The 23,937-nt window shown below is 44.7% G+C and overlaps 1 protein-coding gene across 1 annotated transcript; it reads right to left on the bottom strand.

The window, feature by feature from the left end:
* Nucleotides 1-706: 706 nt before the first annotated feature.
* Nucleotides 707-23,479, bottom strand: LOC137905007 (muscleblind-like protein 1). The gene is given in 11 exon segments (XM_068749232.1): nt 707-4,048; nt 4,194-4,265; nt 4,802-4,846; nt 5,166-5,257; nt 6,873-7,026; nt 9,123-9,362; nt 10,881-11,102; nt 11,275-11,490; nt 22,605-22,654; nt 22,657-22,684; nt 22,686-23,479. Coding segments are annotated over 10 exon segments (1,197 nt in total). The 5' UTR covers nt 22,779-23,479; the 3' UTR covers nt 707-4,048; nt 4,194-4,208.
* Between the last annotated feature and the right edge of the window lie 458 nt (nt 23,480-23,937).

Here is a 23,937-nt window from a genome sequence, read left to right as displayed (position 1 = left end):
TATTTAAGTCGTAATCCTGCATCAAGGAAGTACTTTATTACTAGGGGTGATTCTAGGATCAAGTCTTTACAGGGACTTGGCTCCTATGCCGAAATGTCCACCCTCAATGTCCATTTTTTTCCAGTTAAACACTTCCTGTTTTGCCTACGTACCTCTCACCTATTATTTAAGTAGGCTATCACCTCCTTCAGGGTTCCAAAAAGTTCACCAGGTGGGGAAAAAAAAGGGTGACATAGACATAGTACATCATGCCTTAAGATGAATTTGAGTCGTCGAGCTGGTCCGACGTACCGGAAACACACCTTTAAAGTTCACCGCTCCGTTTCCCCCTGCTCTGAGGGAGAATCCGGATTGGTATTAAAACGTATTCCCTGCTTCATGTGAAATTATGCGGCATCCTAAGCAGAACAAAACACACAAAGACAGCAGAAAAGAGAGAACATAGACATCAAAACAGGAAGTCTGGTCGTGCAGGCCGTAACCGTGAAGCTTGTAGCGGTGATTTATATGTCAGCAGATGATCTGAGTACTTTGCTCACCTCTGTCTATTACTGGTTTAGGTCCAGCATCGAATACGTGCATACATAGCTGTGTAAAGTACTTATCCCTATTCAGAGTACTAAAATACACTGTATTTTATATATTATTGGAGCATTATAACAGACACACATCCAAATCCACGCAGAGGCAGTGACCACATAAAGCGTTGCGTAAGCAAATCAAATAGTTTTATTCAGATTTTTTTTTTTTTCATCCATACAGCAAGAGTCAATGGCAACTATCAAATATGCTTAACCAAATCTGAAGACAGAATAAGTACATTAATGTGTGACAACTGTTAGCAAATACGTATTTGACGGTTGTACTTACATGTAAAAAAATAATAAAATAAAAGCATAAAGCGAACTTGTGCCCTCAGCAGGGAAAAGTAAACCTCGGTTTGAGCCGGGAGGAGACAGAACAAACGCTTTGGAGGAAACGATGCTTTGGTTCTTCAGCGACGACGGCGCAGCCTCACGCCGGGAACACGTGGGCCGGAGGCCGGTACATTCATTTCAGAGACTTTAACTTGCCAAACATGGGATTTGGTGCAGCGAGACTTTTCCTGCTGAGCGCACAGATGTGATAGCGAGAGCGACTGTTATGATATGGCTATGAGAGAAGCGCGTCCGGCGTGGATGAGTGCTACTGCTTTATCATTCTCTGAATAACATGTTTGCTTGGAAAATACTTTATCGCACACGAGTGACATGACTTGATTTTGAAGTATTATTTCTCCCCGCTGTGTATGTTATCTATAATTTGTTTTTTTTTACTACTGTAATGTGTAATCTTTCTTTGCATACCTATTAGGACTATTTTTGCATGTCTCTACTTATACATGCAGTCAAATCAAACTATAACAGAGTACGACTTTTGACAGTTTTATGTATCGACTTGTATCATGGGAGCAGAAATACTCCACGACCAAGTCCAACAAATAATACACAGACATTATTGGATGTCATCATACAGGAGGGATGGAGTTAGAATGACACGGGGATACAAAGTCCCCTGGAAACACTATCCAAGGATAAAATAAGACAAAAAAGCGCATAGCTTTCTCTGAATGCATTGGCCAAGAAACTAGTGCCCTTCTTTGCAAGCAAATTTTTTTTATTTATTTTTTTTAGCTGGCCTTCTAATTTTAAGAATTTAAATTAATCTAGCAAAAATTCCTTATAATTATAGATCTTTTTTTTATTCAAAATAATATCTCAATATGATACACATTTTTTTTCTCTGTTCATTTGACTATATACAGAAGTGCAAAAAGTCAACCTTCGTCCCTTAGGTTAGAACTCACCATCTGCAGCATTTCTGACTTCTCCGCTGGAGAGAAGTCGTCGCCTCGCTAATCTCACTATCCACCAAACATCCAAACACCCGTCAATCTCATTGCTCGTTTTGGCCTGACATTCAGGGCAAACTTAAGAAATATTCAAACAAAAGTACACATCTTTTTGAAATGGATACAGTAGAAAATAACTTTTACTCTAAAACATGGATCTATATTGCAATACAATATATCTTCAATGGTCTTGACATGTTACGAGGAAGATTGTAAATCGGTTAAAACGTTATTTTTTATGTCTATTAATTAGATGATGTCATTCTCGGTATATATATATATATTTATATATATATAAAAAAGATCTGATGATGTAACATCGACTGAAAAAGACATCCCGCTAAACGAATGACTATTTAGAAGTGACTCAACGCTCTGAAAAAGTTATGAATGTCGTACTACCTCAAAATCTACAACGGCTATATCAATATTGTCAAGTAATATATAGTAAGGCAAAACAAAGAAAAATCTACAACTACATACCTCAAATAGATTCAAATCCTTAAGTAGTAAATTCAGTGAAATTAAGAGATTAATAGTTACTTTTACATAGAGAGAAAGAACAAAAACAAAAGATCGTAAGCGTCATGTGAAAGAACTATAAAACATCATTGGTGCATCTTCACCTGCATGGTGATTGAAAGTAGGTTTGATTGGGCTGAGGCCCCGTTAGTCGTAATCTAAGGCTTTGTTAGGTACAATCGGTAAAGACACTACACACCTCTGTGAGAACAGAAAAGGGATGCGATCGTAAAAACACAGTGATGAATCAAAGACCACGACGTATTCCTTAATTATCTGAGCCTTTGGAGCGATGCTTCTGTGACCACTAGTGAATACGAGAGAACAAACTGTGCTTTAGGGAGTCGGCGAGAACGTCTGCGTTTTGCTTTTCGATACAAACAACACGTTGCACCCTCAAAAAGTGAAGGTTTGCTCAAGATGGGTTGTGAAATTATAACAAGGTGACCGGTCGGACGGTAGCATTTGTGAATATGTGGTTTAAATGACCTAATTAGCTGTTTTATATTCCCATTACTTACTCAACAGTGCTTCTTGGACGCGGTTTCAAAGTCGCTCCTCTTTAAAAGTGGTGAAACAAAGTAAACACAATGTCCACCGAAGCATCACCCTCTATTTCACCAGGCTTTAGAGCCAATGGTTTTCAGCAACAACCTAATCCCCCAACACACTAAAAAAAAAACAGCACTAAAACAGGTATGACAAACTTTAGAGGAGAAAAAGAACGTCACACTTAAAACATATCAAGAACTCCAATCCTAAAACTGATTAATTAGAGAAAAAAAAAGAAAAACCTCACTTTTTTATCTTCGGTAAACAAATAACACTGCTGAGATTAAACTCTGGTTTCAGCTGTATGGCCTTGATGGCACGCCACATAGTAAGAAAAGCTATAGCCTGGCTGTGCTTTCAAGGTACACAGGTATGTTGGTTTACCCAGAACATTCATAAGTCCAAGACCCTCATTTCAACATCTAGTTTCACTAGTAGCCATAAAAAAAAAACACAATACTGTACATGACTAATTCTTTTTGGCAAACAAAATTCCTGTTAAAATCATTGTGCCTTTTCAATTTCAATTCAAATTCAAGGTGCACGTTTGCATTTCACTTGTAAACTCTGAAATATGGCTATCGATTAAACAAATAAAGCAGAACAAATATCTTTTTTTTAAAACAAACCAAAAAAAGGAAAGAAAGATCTTGGTCTACTAACGTACCAGCGCTGGGCGCTGATGTAGCGACCATGCTCCTGACATTCTGTGCATGCAGTAATGATGAGAATTAAACAAACTGAGTGCTGTAATTTAGTCAGACACAAAGGTGTGATGTGAATGCCCCCCCCCCTCCTGAGGACAGAGAGACACACTGACCCACAGCGCCAAGACACCCTCCTCTCCCCCCTCCCCGGATGTCCAATCTGAAGACAATTTCTGCTTGACACTGACATGTGGGAAGATGGCACGGATCATGTCTCGCACCCTGGATGGTTACACACGTGATGAGACCATCGCCGCGGACTGGCCGGGAGATGGCAGACCTTCCTTTTCCCGTTTGCTTGACATTCTGAAGGTTATATATACGTAAAAGGCTGAACTCTTTTGGCTTGGACGGTGCCAGAACACATTCATTTGATCTGCAAAAAAAAAAAAAAACAGGACAAATTTCACATTAATAGGAAAAGGAATTTCAGAAGTAGCTCTCTTTGCGATTACAAGCCAGAGCCAAACGGATGCAAAGTGAAGTTAAACAAACCAAAAAGAGAGAGAGTGTGAACTCACTGTTCTTGAGAGGAACTACATTTGAGTCAAGTACTTGTGACTACTCAGATGATCTGCAGATATTATCGGAATCTGGGGGAGGGGGTGAAGACAGACAGAGATCAAAAGGGGAAACATCCAGGCAGCACGGATCGACACGTCTAAACCACAAAAGCAAAACAGAAAAAAAGCAATTTGGCTGCAGCTGTGGCAGAACTCATTCAATATGTGACATGTCCAAAACGATCGTCGTCAGCGCTGAACGGGAGGGAGGGGAAGAGGGAATCGAAGGGAGGGTGAGAGATGAGGACGGCAAAAGGGAAACTGTCCGCGATGTGGCTCCCCATGCAAATCTAAGTCCTCCATGTTGTCCCGGGTCTTTTTTAACTATTTAACTGTTTACAAAATGCTTTCAGCAGAGGTGAAATCAATGTGTTGCAGATCCTCTCACACACTGGACTCTGGAACTGGAACGATGCATGTGTTTTAAAGACGAGGAACACGGCCAGGCTTTGCTTTAAGTAGCGGTGAATAAAAAAAGCAAAGCACCAAAGGGCACAGATAGCAACTGCTGCACAAGCTTTGCAAATTGCCCTGAAAATTGCATTTACAAAAATAAAAATACATACCAATTGCATGTATTCGTTGGTAGTCAACTTTGATAAGAAAGAGTCCTCAAAATGGGAAAGGACAAAAATCGAAGTTACAATGAGGACAAACATTTATGCAGTACAGTTTGTTCTATCAGAAAGAGTCAGAGCTGAGAGATTTGCTCGCTTGCTAAGAAACATAGAAATAAGTAGCAGAAATAAGTGTCTGAAATCTTTTACTGGATGATACTTGATCACATGTTGAACTCTAGTATAGGCCAACAAGAGGGGGGTACCGCCTTCTACCCAGCCCACCCATCGCAGTATGACAAAAGCATCCCTAGACAGACAGACAGACAGACAGATAGATAGATAGATAGATAAAGGTGGTGGAGGTGCAAACCTGATTGGTGGAGGCAGTTGCGAATGGAACGCTTGTGGCAGATGAGGTGGCTGCAGACACAGTGCCCGGATTACCACCGTGGATCATGGGAACTTTTTTGGAGGGAAAATCATGTAAGCAAATTTACACAGAGGGGCAGTGTAGCCACAATCACACCAGGAAAATGAGGAAAGAGGGAGCGAGAGGAAGGCAGAGAGGGATTCCATTCAACCGATTCCTTTCCTCTGCCGACACCTCTATAAGGCGATGCACTGCACTTTTTTCGGAAAACACCAAATGTATTTTTTTTTTTTTTTAAATGTTCATAAATAAAGATGGAGTCACATAAATCCTAAAAGGCAGAGAAGATCAGAAGGTTAGAATGGAATTCCCTCAGTGTTTAAAAAAAAAAAATGTTTTAAAGGGTCCCAATTGGTGTCAGTTTAGACCAGCCAAAAGCCAAGTTCAGTATGAGCGTGAGAATGAGAGTGGTAAATCAATACACAGTAGATGTAAACAAAGAGCAAAATAAAGATCTCTTGTATCCATACTGTCAATAACAATAGAGGTAATAAACACTATTCAAACATTGCAACGTTTGTCTTTCCTTTTGTGGACTCTTTCTTCAAATTAAAAGAAGTGTCTCCGCACAATGAGTGTGAAAGAGCGAGTCCCAGTTCGCCAGGATCTCGTTATAAATAATGCTACACAGTAAAACTTCACTGGACGGTTTGACTTTGATGACGTGCACGTCACACACATGATGTTACAGATTACTGGAGAAGGAAAGCTGGAACCTACCAACGCTGGCTGCAGGTGTCATGCACAATATTGAGCCTGCCCATCATGCAGTGCAACAGGAAGTGGATTGGATAGGGAGGAGAAATCAAAACAGCCCATCACAAGGTTTCGTTAGAGTTATGGGAGAGATAAGGTGAGGGGGAAAAAAAAGGTTAATATTTTTTGGACAAAAGTCATCAGTGATTCGATAAGGCGAAGTGGTGAACTCATGAGGAAGTCCGTTAATCAAATGAGAGAGTGAATGTGAAGTTTTGCCTGAAGAGCAATGCATATGAATGAGTAATACAAAGAGCGGTAATGCAGTTATGATCGGAACTAACCAGCTTACACCAATCTGAGGAGTGAGATACTTTTAACCAAACCATCCCAGCCCAAGCCTGCGCCCCAGCTACCAATGGTTTATTATCAGAGTACTAGCCTAGTCACAAGTAAATGTGTTCCCTCTCTTATAAACATCCATTGCCATCTGGATTATTATTCAGGCAATTAGTAGGTGGATATATATATATATAGATTCCATCCCATTTATTACACTTAGCAAACATGACTGACCCCTACCTGGCTGAGGGTTCCACCCACACACACAAAAAAAGAAGAAGCCGCAAACACCCACCAAAGAATAGAATACCAGGTTTGTAATTTAGAAGAAAAACTATCTGGAATATTGTTGCTTCTCTTTTATGCTTTTTTTTCTTTTTCCAACGCCAGTATTTCATGTTGATTTAGTCTCAGCTAATATCGAATGACTTAGTTGTGGAAGAAAAGGTTCATCGGCAAACATTTCTCATCGTAAGTTTGTATTGAACTAAACAGCGCAACCAAACCACTCTGTTCTACAATCTCGTGCTTCCATTAACACCAGCCAAGCAAGACCCGGGTTAGACTGATCCAGGCATCCCACTGGGGCGGCTGCTTCAAGAGTCATACCTGATGGGAGGAAAGCAGCCTGCTGCTGAAACTGCATGCTGGCCAGGGCCTGTTGGTACTGGAGCATGCTGGCATTAAACATGGCAGAGGCCCCGTTTGCCTTTTCCAGGGCTGCCCGCTTGGGCAGGGGAGCCATGATACTAGGGGCGATGCCCTGCCCAGCCAGAAGGAGGGAGGTGAGTGAGGAGGGGCAATTAAAAAAAAAAGAGAGCGGTATGAATAGAGAGAGAGAGAGAGAGAGAGGTGCGTGGAGAGAGGCAAAAGAAAACAAAAAAGGTACATACGTTAGAGGACATCATATAGAAAGCATCACTTACATCCTTGTGTGTACGACAACAACAACAACAACAACAACGTCATCATATCATCAGTAGCAAGCAAGCAGCAGTCTGACAAGTAATACACAAGCAGGAGCACGGTGCCTACTGATGCTACTGGCTAACAAGCATTCATATGTCCTTCGTTTCAACAGGGAGCCTACTTGGATTATTAAAGTTGTCATCCTAGCGCCGACTAAATGCAACACAAACAAGCATTAACTAATAAAGGACAACACTGCTAGCAAGAGGTGGAAAAGGTAGGAAGCACAGAGAAAGGGGAGGCTGCACTGCTAGCTCCATGATAAACTGTGTAAGCCACGTTTAAGTGATGGTTCACTCTCAGACGCACGTCAAGAATGATCTCAGGCCAAGGGATGCTAGTCAGATTTAAAAATAAACCCTCTCCCAGGTTTCCGTCTTGGAATGGGGCCACTCTTGAGGTCAAAAACGTCTGTGACAGGACCCGATGGCGGAGTGAACAATCATTTGAACTGTATTTGTCTGTTATGGTGGGATCACCCCAGTATGGTTAGAAAGACTGTTCCTCTTAGCCTCACCCTTATCCATCTGACATGCACTAGTGACACAGACATGCACACATTTTGATTGAGCCGCGCCACAACACCGAACACTTAGACATAAGACATGTAAGCCATGCCGCCATTATAGAAGCGCTACTTCCCTAGCCCTAGCCCTGTGTTAGATAGGCTGCATGTGATGAAATGGTTATGGCTTCTTCATTCAGTCATCAATCAATCGTAAAAGTCGTTTGGTGTTGGATGCAAAGTTAGCCCCGTGAAAGCCACCATCATTTCATCACAGGCAGTAATGACAGATCAACAGGAGGGGGGGGGGACAGACATTGCACCGACAACAAAAATAGCGAGGTATCTTTGGTTAAAACACAGCTCTACAACAAAGCCACATGCCAAGCTAAAAGGTGAAAGGTCATAGTACCAGGTCAAAGGTTGCGTCGAGGGGTCGCTTCAGTGATTTGACAGCCGACTGAGTCTTAATTAGCAGGCAGCGAGCACATGATGGCAATGGGCCAATGGGGGTTCAAGCGCATTAACATAAACCAGCAAGCAGAGGTGCATCATGGGGCAGCAGTGCAGTTTGGGTATAGGTGAGAAAAAACAAAAACAAATAAAAAAACAAATCATTGGAATGCAATATACAAGGGGATAACAGGACTAAGGCATGCACAGTGTGGACGCTAGCTGTACCGCTACACAGCTAATGATCAATAATCGATGATAGCTATCAATATACATATACATTTAGTTACTGTCACACAAAGATGGATAAACATAGCGGCGAGAATATCACTCAGTCGTTACTTTAAAGACGGTCTCGGTAATCGCATCGGACAGGAAAAGATATGGAAGCAGAAAGTATCTGGTTTCTGTTTCGCAGTGCAAATTATCGTCAGTCACATGACAAGGATTCACCGCTCCAGTCAGGGCATGTAGAAAACCTGTAGAAACGGCGTGGCTGCGCTACTACTGACATGTCGCTGTTACCGGCAGACGGGACTGAAAGCACAATGAATCCCTTAACTTTTAAAGTACGGTAATAATAAAGGAAGAGACGTGACAGACAGGAAGGACAGAGACAATGGTGTCACAGAGAGAGACCTGACCATCAGAGATAGCGAGAGAGAACCGACTCTGTGGTCCGAGGTCAGATAAACAAGGAACTGGGCAATGTTTTGTATAAACTAACGCAGGGAAGAGTCCTCCATTGTTTCAGCCTGTCTTCAGATCATCCTGCTCACTGAAACGGTTACGTGAATCAAACCGAGAGAGAACATGAGCATGAGCCACATCACATTTTGCACTTCCTCCTGCCTGAAAGAACTCGTAGGAGACAGCTTCCTTAAAATGGCTTTGTGATACAGGCGTGAACGGTGCTTGAACAGCCTGCTCACCATGGCGGCTGCGGCTGTGGCCTGGTTCACCTGGTGCTGGGTCGCCTTTATTTTGGCCTGCAGATGAGCCGGTGGATGGAAGTACTTGCACTTTTCCCTGGAGCACCGGCCCTTGATGTAGTCCATGCACACGGTGACGGTGTTGTCGTTGGTGTCGATCATGGTGCTGTCGGCGGGGTGGGCGAAGCGGCAGTCGCCCTCCCCCCGAGAGCAGTTCCCTCTCTGATATTCCCGACACACCTGGAAAGGAAGGGGGAAGACAGGAAGTGTAAATTCCTGCCACTAAAGCGCGCCTCCAGCTTTATGCGGAATGTAGGAAATGCGCCTTTAATTTTACGCTTTCCTTTCTAGAGATCTGTAACGCGAGAGTCTCAGATGGGAGTTCTTAAATCTACATACGCGGGCACCAGAGGGCAGCACCTTCTCTTACAGCAGAGGCATTGTGATGGTCGATTATTTCTTATCTTCTATCCCGTCTGTTTCTCCAGTCTGTATGTCAGCAGCGATAAACGGGTGCTCCATAAAGATAATAAAGGTAACAGTTGCATTTATAGTTCTCATTTCCCTGCTGCTATTTAAAGGAGGAATCCGATTCCACAACAACAACACCGCCATGCTGCTTTTTTTTTTTTTTGGATGCTGTTCATTACATTTTCAGTGCTATCTTTGCATTCTTTTCATTCTCATGGACAAAAAAAAAAGATGTGATATTGAGATATTCCCATATTTGCATTGCAGCACCTTTCATCTGGGTGAAAATCAGAGACCAAAGGCTGATTTCTTGTTCATAACACCAGTCACAAGAGGGAAGGAAGATATAACTTATTTATCTGTTACCTCTATAGATCTGCATGCAATGCTGCCAGGCCTTTTTCTTCCACACTCTGCTCCCATGATGCTTCGCTGCTCACAAAATCATTACTGATCTTTCAATATAGTCATAAATATTCAACACGTCCCTGACCATCTCCAGTCGATGTCTAATGGAGCTTTGAGGAAGCACAATGCCACGAAAATACTCGCGCCTAAATTAGACGAGTGTGTCTAATTTAGTGCGTGCGAGTGTGTTCATCAGACGAGTAAACAGCCCTAAAATGATAACGCGAGCGACTCAAAGCACTCAATCTGATAAAACATTACAGTTTATGAACCTGTAATGGTCTCGCTCGCCCCTTTAAATTAGTGTTTACTTTGCACAATGGTATCTGCTACTTTTATAGCATAGATCACGTGATCACGTGTGGAAGTATTCCGAAGTGGATGTTAAAAACCTGGCAATTGCGGTGCCGTTCATTTTATTTTAAATATTTGTATTTAATATTTCCTGTTGCACTAGTCCAAGTTCCAAAGTGAAAAAAGTATTTTATTTATTGCTTGAATGTTCAAGTTACGCCACAGAAGTGCTCTGTCTAAGAGTTAAATGTTGAAATAAGATGAATAGAATAAAAAAATAAGGGACATCCTGGATCCATTTCTTCACTCTGTTTCAATTTAAAAAACAAATGTTATTATAGAAGCATCGGATCGGGATTCGGTATCGGTTCAAAATCAAATGACTGATTCAGGGGCAAATTAACCTGATCAGAACATCCCTAAATATAACCCTTTCCTGGCCCATTATCATCGCTAGTGGCTCAACTCCACGCTAAGAGAGAGAAGGGAACTCCTGGAAATCTCAGTGAGGAGTGGAATCTAGACTAGACCAATGCATCCCACGTAGAATGAAAATCAGGCTCTACTCATGCATCTGTGCGTTACCTCAAGTCTGTCTGTTCTCAGCAGTTTCTGGGCTGCAGCAGCAGCAGTGTTGGGGACTTGGCTGACTGTGGGACCGGAGGCCATGAGGACGGGGGTGCTGGGCAGGATCTCTGGGGCCATCAGGCCTGGTGACACAGGGCTCAGGTAAGGATTAAAGGCAGCGGCTGCAGCTGCTGCTGCGCTGGCATTGGTAGCCATTCCTGGCGTCACCGAGAACATGGGCTGGACGAGAGCAAAATAAAAAATAAATAATAATGACATGAGCCAATGAACCATAAACTGTCAGCTGGTATGGAAAAAGAGAGGAACTAATGGAAGATAGGTCAAATAAAAGAAAAGGTTGGATAGTGAAGGAGCTGCAGATGTGTGAGCCTTTACATGCATGCGGTCTCACCGTGGGCAGGAGCTGTGGTATGTTCATACGTGTGTGTCCTCTCACCATAGGTGGTAGCTGCGTGCCAGGCATCATGGCGTTGGCAAGGTGCATCTGCTGTGCGAGCATGGCCATATTCTTCTGCTGGATCAGGTTGTTCCTGCCGTTGATCTCAAGCTGCGTCTTTAGGTGGGGAGGGGGGTGCAGGTACTTGCAGTTCTCTCTGGAACAACGGCCCTGAAGGGGGGGTGGGGGGGGGGCAAAGGTGAGAAAAACGGGGTCAAGTTCAAAAATCCATCCAGTGAACACTTTTCTCCAGACTTTAGGCCGAACAGAAATATCTCAGTGGTTAAAACACGGATTAGGGAAACATCCATGACCTTAAGATGACCTTTCCTCTGAGATAACCTTGAGTTTGAGTTTGGCATTTGTGGCTTTCAGTAAAACGGCTCCACAGATATAGATATGTACATAAACAGTGTGAATTGTAGCTGATCCTCGTGTCTCAGTTCGTCCAATATTTCTTTGTGTGTTGTCTTCAGGTCCAATGAGCACGATGAGAATACACAATGTAAAGCGTCTTTGAGTGCTATATAAAACCAATGCTTTATTATTATGATTATTATTGTTACTGTGCGCGTTAGCATGCTGAATCTGAGGAAAAGACAGGAGGCGGGGCTACAAGTGGCAGCGATGAAGGCGCTGAGGTTCTCCTTGGGAGTGACCAGGTTGGATAGGATTAGAAAGGGACAATAAGAGGGACAGTGAAGGTTAAGACAGTTAAGCCGAAAGAGAAAGAAGAAAAATGAATCAAAGGGGTGAAAGTAGGAGAAAACTTTCCTCCTACAACATCCAAAATGGCTCAAACGCCGGGATGGATGGACGTATGCTGTCGACGGATTGACCGCCCCATGAAAGAATGCTACCTTGTTTATAGCTAGCTCAATTTCAGGTCAGGCCTGAGTCACTCATTTTTAACAACTTGCTATTTCTGTCAGCCCAGCAGGCACTATCCATGTCGTTTGTGCATGCGAGTGTCTGCCAGCCCCAGGAGGTCTTGAGGTCTCCAGCTCAGCTTGGCTGCACGCCCGACTGAAACTATAAATACCATCGACTCATCTAAGCAACATATATTGTGTCCGCAGTTATCCTGAGGTCACACTATAAAGATGGGGATTGCTTCTTGGGTCCTGATCAGAGCATCCCAGTATATCCCCTCCCCCATTCTTGTGTCAGGGTACGTCGACATTAACGTACACGAGTCTGGGTCGGGCTCATGTAACAGGTGGAAGATATGTTTCGAGCAAACACACACGAAAAGGCGACCGTTCAGGATGGTTTTGTATTTGCTTTCAGCGCCTGCAGCTGAACTGAGCTGAGCTGAACTGAGCTGAGCTGAGCTGAGCTGAGCTGAACTGACCGGGGCAGGTCGTGCTGCTCCCGTTGGGACTCAGCTCTATACCCAGTCATGACTTCACTCTCCTTTCCCATCTCCTTGACTTTCACTGACACTGGAGCGCCAGACAGGTGCATGGGCAGAGGAGGGGGGGGGGGGGGGGGGGGGTGTGCTTAAAAGGCAAGTGGGGGGTGGGGGTTAAAAACCTAACCTTCAAGTTCATGCAAGTGCAGGAAAAATGAGCTATAATGCATTTAAAAAAGCAATTCAACAGAAGCAAAACATTCTATGATTGATGATGCGTGTCTACTTTAGCTGAGCTGGCATTCAGAGGAATTCTGACACTGATAAAACCGAGAAGTGTGTGTGTGTGTGAGGGATGCGTGGAGTTGAACGCTGCTTTAATAGCTCGCATCCAGAGAGCAACAATGGTATGCGGCAAGGGCAGGGTGAGAATGTGCGAGGCATAGCGTGTGTTTGCGTTACGTGACTTCGAGTGCATGTACAGAGGGATTTGCAAAGGCATGGCGGATCATATTGCGCTCGCCCTGCACGACCCCTATCTGCTGAACCTCCGGATTCAGAGCTGCAGCAACGATATGTAGGTGGGCGTAAAGGTAATACAGAACCAGGTTTTGACTGCATGAGAGAGAGAGAGAGAGAGGTTCTGCAGTGAGACGAGCTGCATCAGGGAAATTTTAGAACTTGCAGAAGAAGTGATTAGTGTGGGTCAAGACATGCAGGCATGAGAGGCTGAGATGGAGAAACAGACAGAGAGCAGGAGGTGAAGAACTCTCACATCGTGTTTGTGGCTGTTATTGTGGCAGCGGCGACCTTGAGGAGGAGCTAGAGGCGGTGTCCACAGCAACCGAGCACCAGAAATTCCTGCCTTAACAACACAGTGATTTCCTGGAATCTCTCCCACCGCTGGCGCATACAGGAATGCTTCGACGCGGAGGCTGCAGATATACAACAGATCCTGATACCCCAGCAGCTAGAGGACGGCCAATCAGTGCCCCCCCCCCCATTTATCCTTAGTCGTTCTGTATCTGCGTAGCAAATACAGCCATCCTCGTAAAAAAATAAATATGATTCTCACAGAAGAATTATCATCTTTAACATTTCTCAGAACTGATTCAGCGAGAAAGTACCTGATGAGAATGTAATTAGTGAATCGACAGATTCGTCACCTTTTCCGTGACAGAAATGAGGAAGAAAACAGCATCAGAATCAGCTTCATCAGAACCGGCGGCTGCCAGACAGTAACAACAAGAGTTTATGTCAATTTGCTACAAATGATGCTGATTTATCAAAATGCCACAGATCAATGAAATCAAATGAATGAAATCAATTAATTGCAATATTTCTCGGATATTATTTTATCGCGACGAAAAGGATTAGTTTTAAACAAGATAGAATACAGAATAAATAAATTAAGTTGATTTCAATTTTGTTTTGGTTTTTAAGAAAAACAAATCTGCAGATTATGAATTGCAGAAAAATGAAGTTGAGGCTTGTTGTTCTCCTCTCGTCCTGCAGCATGACATCAACTCGGTCCGGAATGTGTTTTTTTTATTATTACCGGTAGTCGAGGCGTTTCTCTTGGTGAGGTCGGTCTTGCCAAGCCGAATAGGCAGCCGGTAATCGCACAGGCTACTGTGCAGCCTGATTAATGACAGGCTGGAACAAAGTGTCCCACCCGGATTGCTCTTTCGTTTGACTCACACCCGTGAACACACGCCCTGCTTTTGTGCCTAGGTGGGATTAAAACAAACAATGAACCAATGTGTAAAGAATCCCGGGTGGGGTTGGATCCCATCCCACTGAAGAGATGAGGTGAAGCATGGAAGCAAAATGTATTAATGTGCGACTTGTGTGTGGAATAGGAAGGGGCGAGACAGGAGACAGGCGAGCAGAAACCTGGCCTCTAAATCATCAGCACCCTTTAAATTCAAGATCTCGACAAATAATCCAGAGTTTTGAATCTGGTGTCGCTACCCGTGTGTTGCGGTGCGACGCCGCCGCGGGACACCGGGCCCGGGTTCCGGAGTGACGTTTTCGCTGATCGCTGCCCTGCATTCCAGCGACTTCTGTTTAAACATACACGGAGACGGGAGTCCTTTCTCCTCACACACGCTGTGAATGAAGCTTTGTTTGGCTGGACGGCAGCAGAGGCTCAAAGGGCCGGGCCCAGCGGTTGGTCTCGTTGTCTACTGTGCTCTCAGATATGGCTCAAAATATATAAAACCTATCCATTACAGACCATCCGACATGGAAGACTGCTGTCGAGGGAAGTCGTTTGCACATTTTATTTTTGTCCTCCCTCTACAGCGGTGGTTCAGATTTTGAAGACGGAGGAAGATGTCCTTTCCCTGCATTTCCGTGTCGCGCCATGAACATGTGTTCACACACACTTGGGATTACATACAGTATATATGTCTTCCTGCAGGGAGTAGATGGACACAGTGATCCGTGATGCACGACAGCTTACTGGTCAGGGAGCTGATGTGATTAGTGGACGTAATAGAGATACGGCAGAGGGGTGTGTGTGTGTTAATCTATGATAACACTGCAGATGCAATATGCCCCCTGTGACGCATTACCACCGAACAATGACAGAGAGAAAGGGATTATGTGCCGGAAGCAGAGAGCAATAGATGATGGAAAATATGAGTGGGTTCTCAAAGCTTTTAATGTAAAATTTAAATAAAATGCTGTGCAATCACAATCAGAATCAGACACACACACACACTTGGAAGGGTGTTGGATCTCAGAAAAAAGCCCCAGGTCAGATGTCATGTACACAGGGACTCTGGATCCAAACTTAGACCTCCCTGTTTTCCTCGGACTAACCCCCCCCTCCCCCCAACACACACACACACATCTCTCCTATCTTGCTCTCTCTTTTTACACGAACACGCTCTTCTTTCACGTGACTTCAGCATGCCAGTTTTCCCATTACAGACCCTGTTCGGTGCGGCGCGGGCTAATGAGGTTAGCGTGGCACTTTTCATTATCAGCAGTAACAGAGCAATCACGCAGGTATTGATTTGAGCAGCGGCGCTTTATGAAAGCCCCGAGTTATTACACGAGGTGGCCGGGGGGGGAACGATCGTTTAATCATCTCTGAAACTCCACGAGTGAATTCAGGAGGTCACGAGGTCCCGGCAGCAGCGTGACGTCAATAACGGCGCTGCTGTTTCTGAAATGAGTGAGATGTGTGTCTGTCGGCCTCATAGGTCGGAAAATCAACGAGTGCGGTTTATCTTGATGAGCCCCTTAAAATCTGGAAAGATGATTAAACTGGTGGCGTTCGATACTCACGGTAGACTTCTAGCACATTTGCTCTTCTCAGAATATATATTTCAGTCTTATATTGAGTCTTATCGTTTTATATATACTGACAGAAATACATCTGAGACACAGAACAAAATGCAATTAAACTTGTAACCATGGAAACAGAAGAAATGCAAATGATTAAAGTACCTACAGTAATAAGTCAAGTAATAAATGAATAATACGGTTTAACATATTTCATCTGGCATGTTTTATGCTAATTTGATCTAAATAATATAATCTGATCTCAAAATCTAATCCTATCGCCAGCTCTAATCCCACTGTTAACTGGCCTAATCCTGTTTCTGAGTGCAAGTATCTTCTACGGATTAGCGGGATGCATTCACTATCCCTTTCTCTCTCATACTGCAGTGATTATTGCCTCTTATTAACTTTCCCTTGAAAAATAATTTCAAATATTCTGTCAGTACAAGAAAATGTTATGGGTGGAATTATTCATGTTGATTATTTTCTATCCCAGAAGGTTAAGTGAAAATATCTTAGATACATTAATTCCTTCAGTTAGATGATTTGACTCGCAATAGGCTGAATCCTATATTACTGAAGTGAGTGCAGCTGTAACAAATGCTTGTAATCTCAATATAATCCAATAATTCAATCCAGTCCAGTTAAAAAAAACAAGACTTGAATAATAACACATGAAAGACAATCAAACAAACACGCGCACACCGATGGATATTAAGCTTGTCTTTAGAGGTGGGAGGAAGCCGGAGAACCCGGAGAGAACCCAGAGAGAACCCGGAGAGAACCCGGAGAGAACCCACGCAGACACGGGGAAAAACATACAAACTCCGCACTGAATGGAATCAAACCCGGAACCTTCTTCCTGTGATTCAACAGCGCTAACCACTCTGCCACCTAGGTGCCCTGTCTATATAACATGTGTTTAAAAATCTTAACCAGCAAAACAAACCGAGTGACATCATCCCTGTCTGTTATAATGCATGTGATTTTCATGCAGCTGTGTCTTCAGTGTCAATATTTGCTGAGCTCTCAAATTACATCCTTGGGCTGCGTGAGCTTATATGGAATGTGTGTCCGTTGAGCGCAGGCAGAGCCGGCCTGAGAAGCCATCATTGTGTCCGCGGTGTCATGGGGGCTCGGTGTGACCGAGGGACAGTGACGGCTGACACTGAGAAGAAAAGACAAGCTGTTGTGGCCGAGTTTCCGTCACATAAGCTCACAGACAAGACGCACTGATCTGACGGCAATGGGATGAACGGACCAAAGGATGTTTCTATGTGTGCGCGTTTGGGCACGGCCACAAAGTCTCTCTGGTGCAAAACCGATCAACACCAGGAGACACATCCCACTTGTGAAATAAAAGCCCCTGTAATGTGACTCAGCTCGTTTCTACTGAAACCCGAGTCATCAGAGAAAGCTGAGCATCACCAAATACACGGCGCCGTGATATTAAGCAGCTTGTAAAAACCGAATCCTATGGGTGACTGAATAGTCGCCCAGTTAATTTAAAAGGGGGGATTTTTTTTTAAATTGTCGATGCACCCATAGACATCCCATTAAAAAAAAATCCAATTAGGATGGAGACGCCATGCATCGACTGCAGAGAGGAGGAATGGATGGATTCCGGGGGGGGGGCGACATTTGTGATGGCGTGTGCAAGGAACATCCTGAGAACTGCACACGGGTGTCCCGTCTCACTTTCACATCGAGCGCTTTCTTTGGGTGTGCACGTCTGAGCAAGTGGCCAGTGAAACGTGAGGATGGAGGATTAAATTGTGTCCGTGTGTCTGTTTAAACAGAGTTTTATCTGTTGTGTCAAGTACAGCAAACACGACAAATCTTTCTCACAGCATTAAAAAAAAAAAAAGAAAAATTGAATCGGGATTGGTTAAATTAAACTGCTGTTTAGTTTCTTTGCTGCCGTTTTTATTAGCTTCTGCTTGCCCTCAACTTTTCAGTGCTGCATATAGTGTGTCCAGCGATAGCGAATCCAAACACACACTTGGCTTCTACACGCCAAACGACATGCCTGCACGCACAATGAAAGCGCATGACGTGCCGGTTTCGCCGCCTGGAGATTGGCCGGATGATTTGTTTGAAATCATAAAAACAGTGTCGACTAGCAACGCGGCTAATATCAATCCCACATGTTTGTCTGGCCAACCAACCTTTCAGAGTGTGTGTGTGTGTGATTGTGTTTGGCCTAGCCGGCCATAAACATGGTGTCAAAATATGCCAAATAAGGACAGCAAAATTAGAGGAAAGACGGATAGAGTCTCACAGAGCGATAGAGACGGAGGGAGATAAATGAGAGGTATTCACCCTCCCTCCGTTCGGCAGGAATGTAATCTTGGCTCAGGACGGCGCAGTAACACAAAGAGATCTGCTGCAACAGCTTGTGCACCTACAACACACGCGTGCACGGTTGTGCCCTTTGTGTCGTTTTTCTCAGCGCTCTAACATGGCAGTGGGTGTGGCGGCCTGGCAGGTAGACAAAGCGCTGGGTCTGCCTTGTGTGGAAACATGTGAGTGTGTGAGTGTGTGTGTGTGTTCAAACAGGCCTCCATGTAAAGAAGGTTGGCAGCACTTTCATGACATGGCAAACCAGAAAAGCGCAGTCCTCCACCAAGCAGCTCATTCCGCTCGTAATTGGATTTACACCGTCCACATGGTGATCTGGATCATCACCAAAAGGTTCTAAATTGCTCTCGGTATCTTTATACACCAACCATGAAAAGTAAAAGTGAACCGGAGTTGTATTTTTCCATGTTATTTTTACTGACTCCATTCTGGAATGAATGAAATTCAGTGGTGAGATAGAGCCCCCCCCCCCCCCCCCCCTCCGCCCCCGCCCTACATGACTGTGTCAAATTCCATAAACATCGGTCAATAATCAACCGAGATATTGAGGAACACATTTTGAAGCTCCTTTGACTGCAATGTTAACAACATGTTTCAAAGTGATCCAGAATCCAGGATCTCTTCTGGATCGTCACCAAAATGTAATCATCTCTTCCTGGTAACATTGCCAACGTTTCCTGGAAATGTAAACACGATCCGTCTAGAATCTTTTGAATTATCTTGCTAACGGACAGACGTACGTATAGACAGAAAAACGCCGGCGATTAGTCTCCGCCTCGCCTCGGCGGCGGTAATAAACAAGAAGCCGCTGCTTCCTTTGGGTTCACTACAACTACTGTTTCCATAGCTCCTGCCCACACGCCGTCCTACCAGGGGTGTAACTTGAGCCATAGGGGCCTGGGATGGGTGAGGCCTGGGGGGTCAAACGAGGCAAAAAACCAGACTGAGCGGGAAATTACGAAGAAGGAGCAACCAAAAAGGGAGGAGGAGAAGGAGCCGACAGCGAGCTAATGAAGAGTGAACTCAAATCGAATGAGAAACAGGACGGTGCGGCAGGAACGGTTGACCTCGGTTCGGGTTTGGCGGAGCTGACGTGTTGCACATCATTTAGTGTATAGACTATATTACTTCAGTCGTTCCAGCATCAGCTGATTAGGCAGGCTTTAGTTCACTTTCTTCTGCAACCTGACCTGACTATTACGCTCCGATCTGATTAGGAATGCTTTAGTGAGGCATTAACTGCCGGCATGAAAGCAGGCTGTTTCCTTGACACATCTCATACTCTGCAGTTAACTCTCATTGTCAGATATGGTGCAGCGCAACGGCGCATATTGCATCACAATCTTCCACCGAAGTTATGGCGAGGATCTCAACATTTGGCCGTGAATATGATCAGTTTCCACAGATTTAGAACCCCAAGACTGTCAGCCTGGAAGTGAATCATTAATGGACCGAGCTGCGTAATACGGAGCAGACGTTAAACGAGGGAGTTCTAGCAGACATTATTCTTTTACAAATATTTACTCCACTCTGTCATAACTGAGATGTCTGTGCTGCACCGAGCAGATATACAGGCAGCACACACACACACCTACACACACACACACACACACCACTTACACACACACACACACACACACACACACGCACACGTCTTTGTTTTAATGCTGTGGCCTAGATGGTTGTGATTGATTGTCTTGCTTGAGAATCTATCTCCCAAATTTTATTACATTCTTTGCTATCACGTGTGTGTGTGTGTGTGTACGCGCACTGTGCACCATATAAAAAGGAGGACAGAGAGAGAGAGAGAGAGAGAGAGAGAGAGAGAGAGAGAGAGAGAGAAACTGATCATGTGAGACTTGTTCTAATTATATACCTAAAGAAGAAGGCTGTTTCTCTCATTGGTAGAAATAGTGAGCACATGTGTCCATAAGGGTACAGTGTGTGTGTGTGTGTGTGTGTGTGCGTGTGTGTGTGTGCGGTGGGGGCTGGTTCGTAATGGGACTAATGTGGCTTCATGTAGCACGTCTAAATTGAGAACTTGTCCTATTTTGACCACACAGCCTCTACAAAAGTGAAGTAAGATGTTGTTTCGGGGTCGTATGTTGAGCGGACGGGTTGGAGGTTCAACCACGCCTGCGTGTCCAAATGTTCTTGACAAGATGCTGAAACCAGAACAGCCCTCGATTGAGCAAAAGGAGAAGATATCGCAGTGTAACTCTTACAGGAAGTTCTGCTTCATGTTCCTCATCATTTCTGTGAAAGCGCGTGAATGGGTGAATGCGGCTGGCTGAGTGCATTGAGCAATCAGGAATGGAAAACGCCATATTTAAGTCCGTTTACCAACAACAGTGCGTGTGTGTGTGTGTGTGTATCACATTTGCTCCCTGTTCCTGTTGGTTCCACTGTGAGTTTTTAGAGGCCTGTTCTGTTTTTCATTACCACTGGGGGGGAAAAATGGGACGTAGAGTTCATAAAAGTATCACCCATCACCCGAAATACGAGTCCAAGTGGGAAATGAGTCCAAAGGACGAAAATAGCTCCCTTGCTCCTTTCACAAGCCTCCATATTTCTCCCAGCTGAACTTTACATTAGTGTGAATGACATGTTGAACGATATTGAGAGCTCCTTTCTGCCTGCAGATAAAAAGCTCCACTGTCCTTCTTCACGCAGCTTCTGAACAAGAGACAAATACTGCAAATCCTACTCCGCTGCATCTCTCTGATATGTGTAGTAAATATTTTTGAGATGATACTTTCTCTGTCCTATGCGAGATTTGCTCTAAAACTCACAGTGGCAGAGCTGCTAGATTCTTCCCACCAAGCTCGGCTAACCTGGGGATTTGTTTAAAACCTGCAAAACCCTGTGACTGTTTGGTTTTCTTGTCTTGGCTGACTTCTTGTTAGCAAAGTTACCATGCCTCCTAGTCTTTCCACTAAACCGGATCTAATAGCTCAGGAGATTTGGGTGTATGATGGAACCACAACTATGAACATAGGACACAAGATGTGATAAAGGAGAATGATTTAATTAGCTTGTAAATCTGACGACTGCATGAACACTGCATGTAGCGCACAAGGGTTAGTGAATAGTGGGGAAACTTGGGAAGAATTCAATTTCGGCTTGACAATGTTCTTCTGTTCACATCTGGCTGTAAACGCTGCTCTGGGAGTCGACTAACACACACCGTCCTCATCCTAACCCTAAATCCCTGCTCGCACACCTTCAATGATCACGAGCCACCTATGTCTGCAGGGGCAGAATGAAGACAGAAAGCGTATAGTCAGTAAAGCACGCAGTCAAATGTCTATCTGTGTCAATGCTGGAAAGTTTGTGTTGTGAAAGAGTGAGGGAGACAAAGAAAGGCATGTGTGTTGCCTTCCTGCTGCCACCTAAAATGGGAAAATTACTGCATGCGTTGACCCACATCTGCCCCCAAGTTGCGTTAAACACACACACACACACACACATATAGACAGACCTCTAACTACCCTGGGCCTCTGAGCAGGAAGTGGTTTGACTGCGCGAGATGCTGCCATCACCTCGTTCCTCTGTAGCAGTGGAAACATGTTCCGCTCAGTGCATCCAGTGAGTCGGCACATGTGACAAGCCTATTCATTTGTACCCGGTGCACAAGACGGACCACAGCGATGCTTTTATGGTTTGCAGAGAGGGACATACGACAGGGAAATCTGTCTCCTGAAATACTTCCCTTACAAATAAGTTCAGCAAAATGCCAGTCAAAGCGCTGCGGATCCACAGCGGCGTGTTACAAACGGCTGACTTCTGCTTCCTGATTCTAAAAAGCTGCATCCCCCCCCCCCCACCTCCTCCTCCTTCGCTGTGGCCTTTATCACATGTTGCAGTCACATGACCAGAAATAGGTGGGACCACAGAGAGACCACATGTCCTAACCAGATGGTGCTCTAGCACGATGCAGACTGTTGATAACCGTTTCCAGTTTGCGGCTCCGTATTTTCCACCAAACTGCCGAAAGAGACTAAAAACAATCTCATCTGTGACATTTAAAAAGATACAATTAATAATTCACGCAGATTTACAATCGTAATAAGTCTTTATATCTGAAGGTGAAACACCCAAAATCATCCTTCCTGGTTTCCTGAAGTGAACTGCAGTTCAGTGAATCAGTCGTGAATAGAACGTCTCTTGGTATATAACATTGTCATCGTTGTTTAATGATGACTCGCTATGAGAAATAAAGCTTTTGGAGATCAGTAACTCATGTCTGCAGTTTTTCCATCTCATTTCTTACATTGAGGGAGTCGAAGCAGGCGATGATTCGTCCGTTGTCCACCTGACAGCTCTTGGCGGATGGGCGAACTTACACTCCTGGGTCGGAGCGTGAACACGTGCCCCTTTGGAACTCCCTGCACACCTCGAGCGTAAGCCACTTTGTGTCACGGATGTGCGCCATGCTCAGCGCCATGGCAACACGACGGCAAGAAGGTATCCCAAGCTGAAATTGATTCAAGCTCAACCTGACCTCTCGCGCTTCAGTCAAATAGATAAAAGTTTCTTTACCTTCTTTGTTGTTCAAGACTGCAAAATAAAGTTTCTGCCGATTAAGAGAACTCCTGTTTCCACAGTGAAACGTTGCAGGACGACGTATATCTGTGAATGTTATTGGATAACTGTCCAGACTAATCAACCAGTTTATATCCAGGAAACAGCCTCACAACTAGGTTGCTCTCGACTTCCCCCTTCTCTCACTGCTGCTTGCCGGACGGCCTCATCTGCAACGTTCACGAGCCGAGGAGGCCGACAGGTGGACAGCAAGGCCGAGAGCCCTCTGGTTTGGTGCAGTGCAGCAGGCAACTTAGGTGATAGAGTCTGGGTGTAGCCAACCACAGTGAGGTTGAAGGACACTGAAGACCACGTGGAGGCTTATAGGTTTAAAGGCAAGGTGGGTGAGATGCTGCGTGGGCCTTGGTGATGTTTTGGATTACTGCGGTAACGGTGGGCCAGCTGGTCGAAGGAGTTGGCAGCGATGGGGGGGGCTCAGGTGAGTAGAGCTGAGGCTAAAGCCTGGTTGTGAGGAGTGGATAGTGATGGCGGTGGACGGACGAGCAGGTCCGGAGTGCAAGTCGAAGGAGGGTGCGATCGCCGCCTTCTATTTGGGTTACTGTGGCAGCACGAGCGAGGAGGCGGGGGGGCGGGGGGGGGGGGGGGGGGGGTAGGGTTGAGCTTCAGCTGTAGAAGCAGGTCAAAGCTGCAGCAGGACATCAGGGAAGGCACTTGCTCTGCGGAGAAACACATAGAAAGGAGGCAAACAGAAGAAAAAATGAGTGATGGGACATATTTATAGTGATTTTTATTTCTTCCAGGAGAATCGAACCTCCAGCATTCTGCTACGATATGCAGCCACGAGAGAGAGCAACACGTCAGAAAATGCAGGTTTGTCCTTTAAAGCAAATAAAACTTTTGTTCCCCCCCCCCCCTATGTGCTAACCACACGTGGTGCACGCACACACCCGCACACCGCGGCGGATACAAATGCACAAAGCAACCATTCACACCTTTCCCGCTCTCTGGTAAAAGCTGGAAAAAGTGATCGAATCCTATAAGACTTACAGTCGAGTGCAGAG

The sequence above is a fragment of the Brachionichthys hirsutus genome, chromosome 15 (assembly GCF_040956055.1).
Source record: "Brachionichthys hirsutus isolate HB-005 chromosome 15, CSIRO-AGI_Bhir_v1, whole genome shotgun sequence".
Classification (NCBI taxonomy): Eukaryota; Metazoa; Chordata; class Actinopteri; order Lophiiformes; family Brachionichthyidae; genus Brachionichthys; species Brachionichthys hirsutus.
This window is presented reverse-complemented; position numbering and strand designations above follow the sequence as displayed.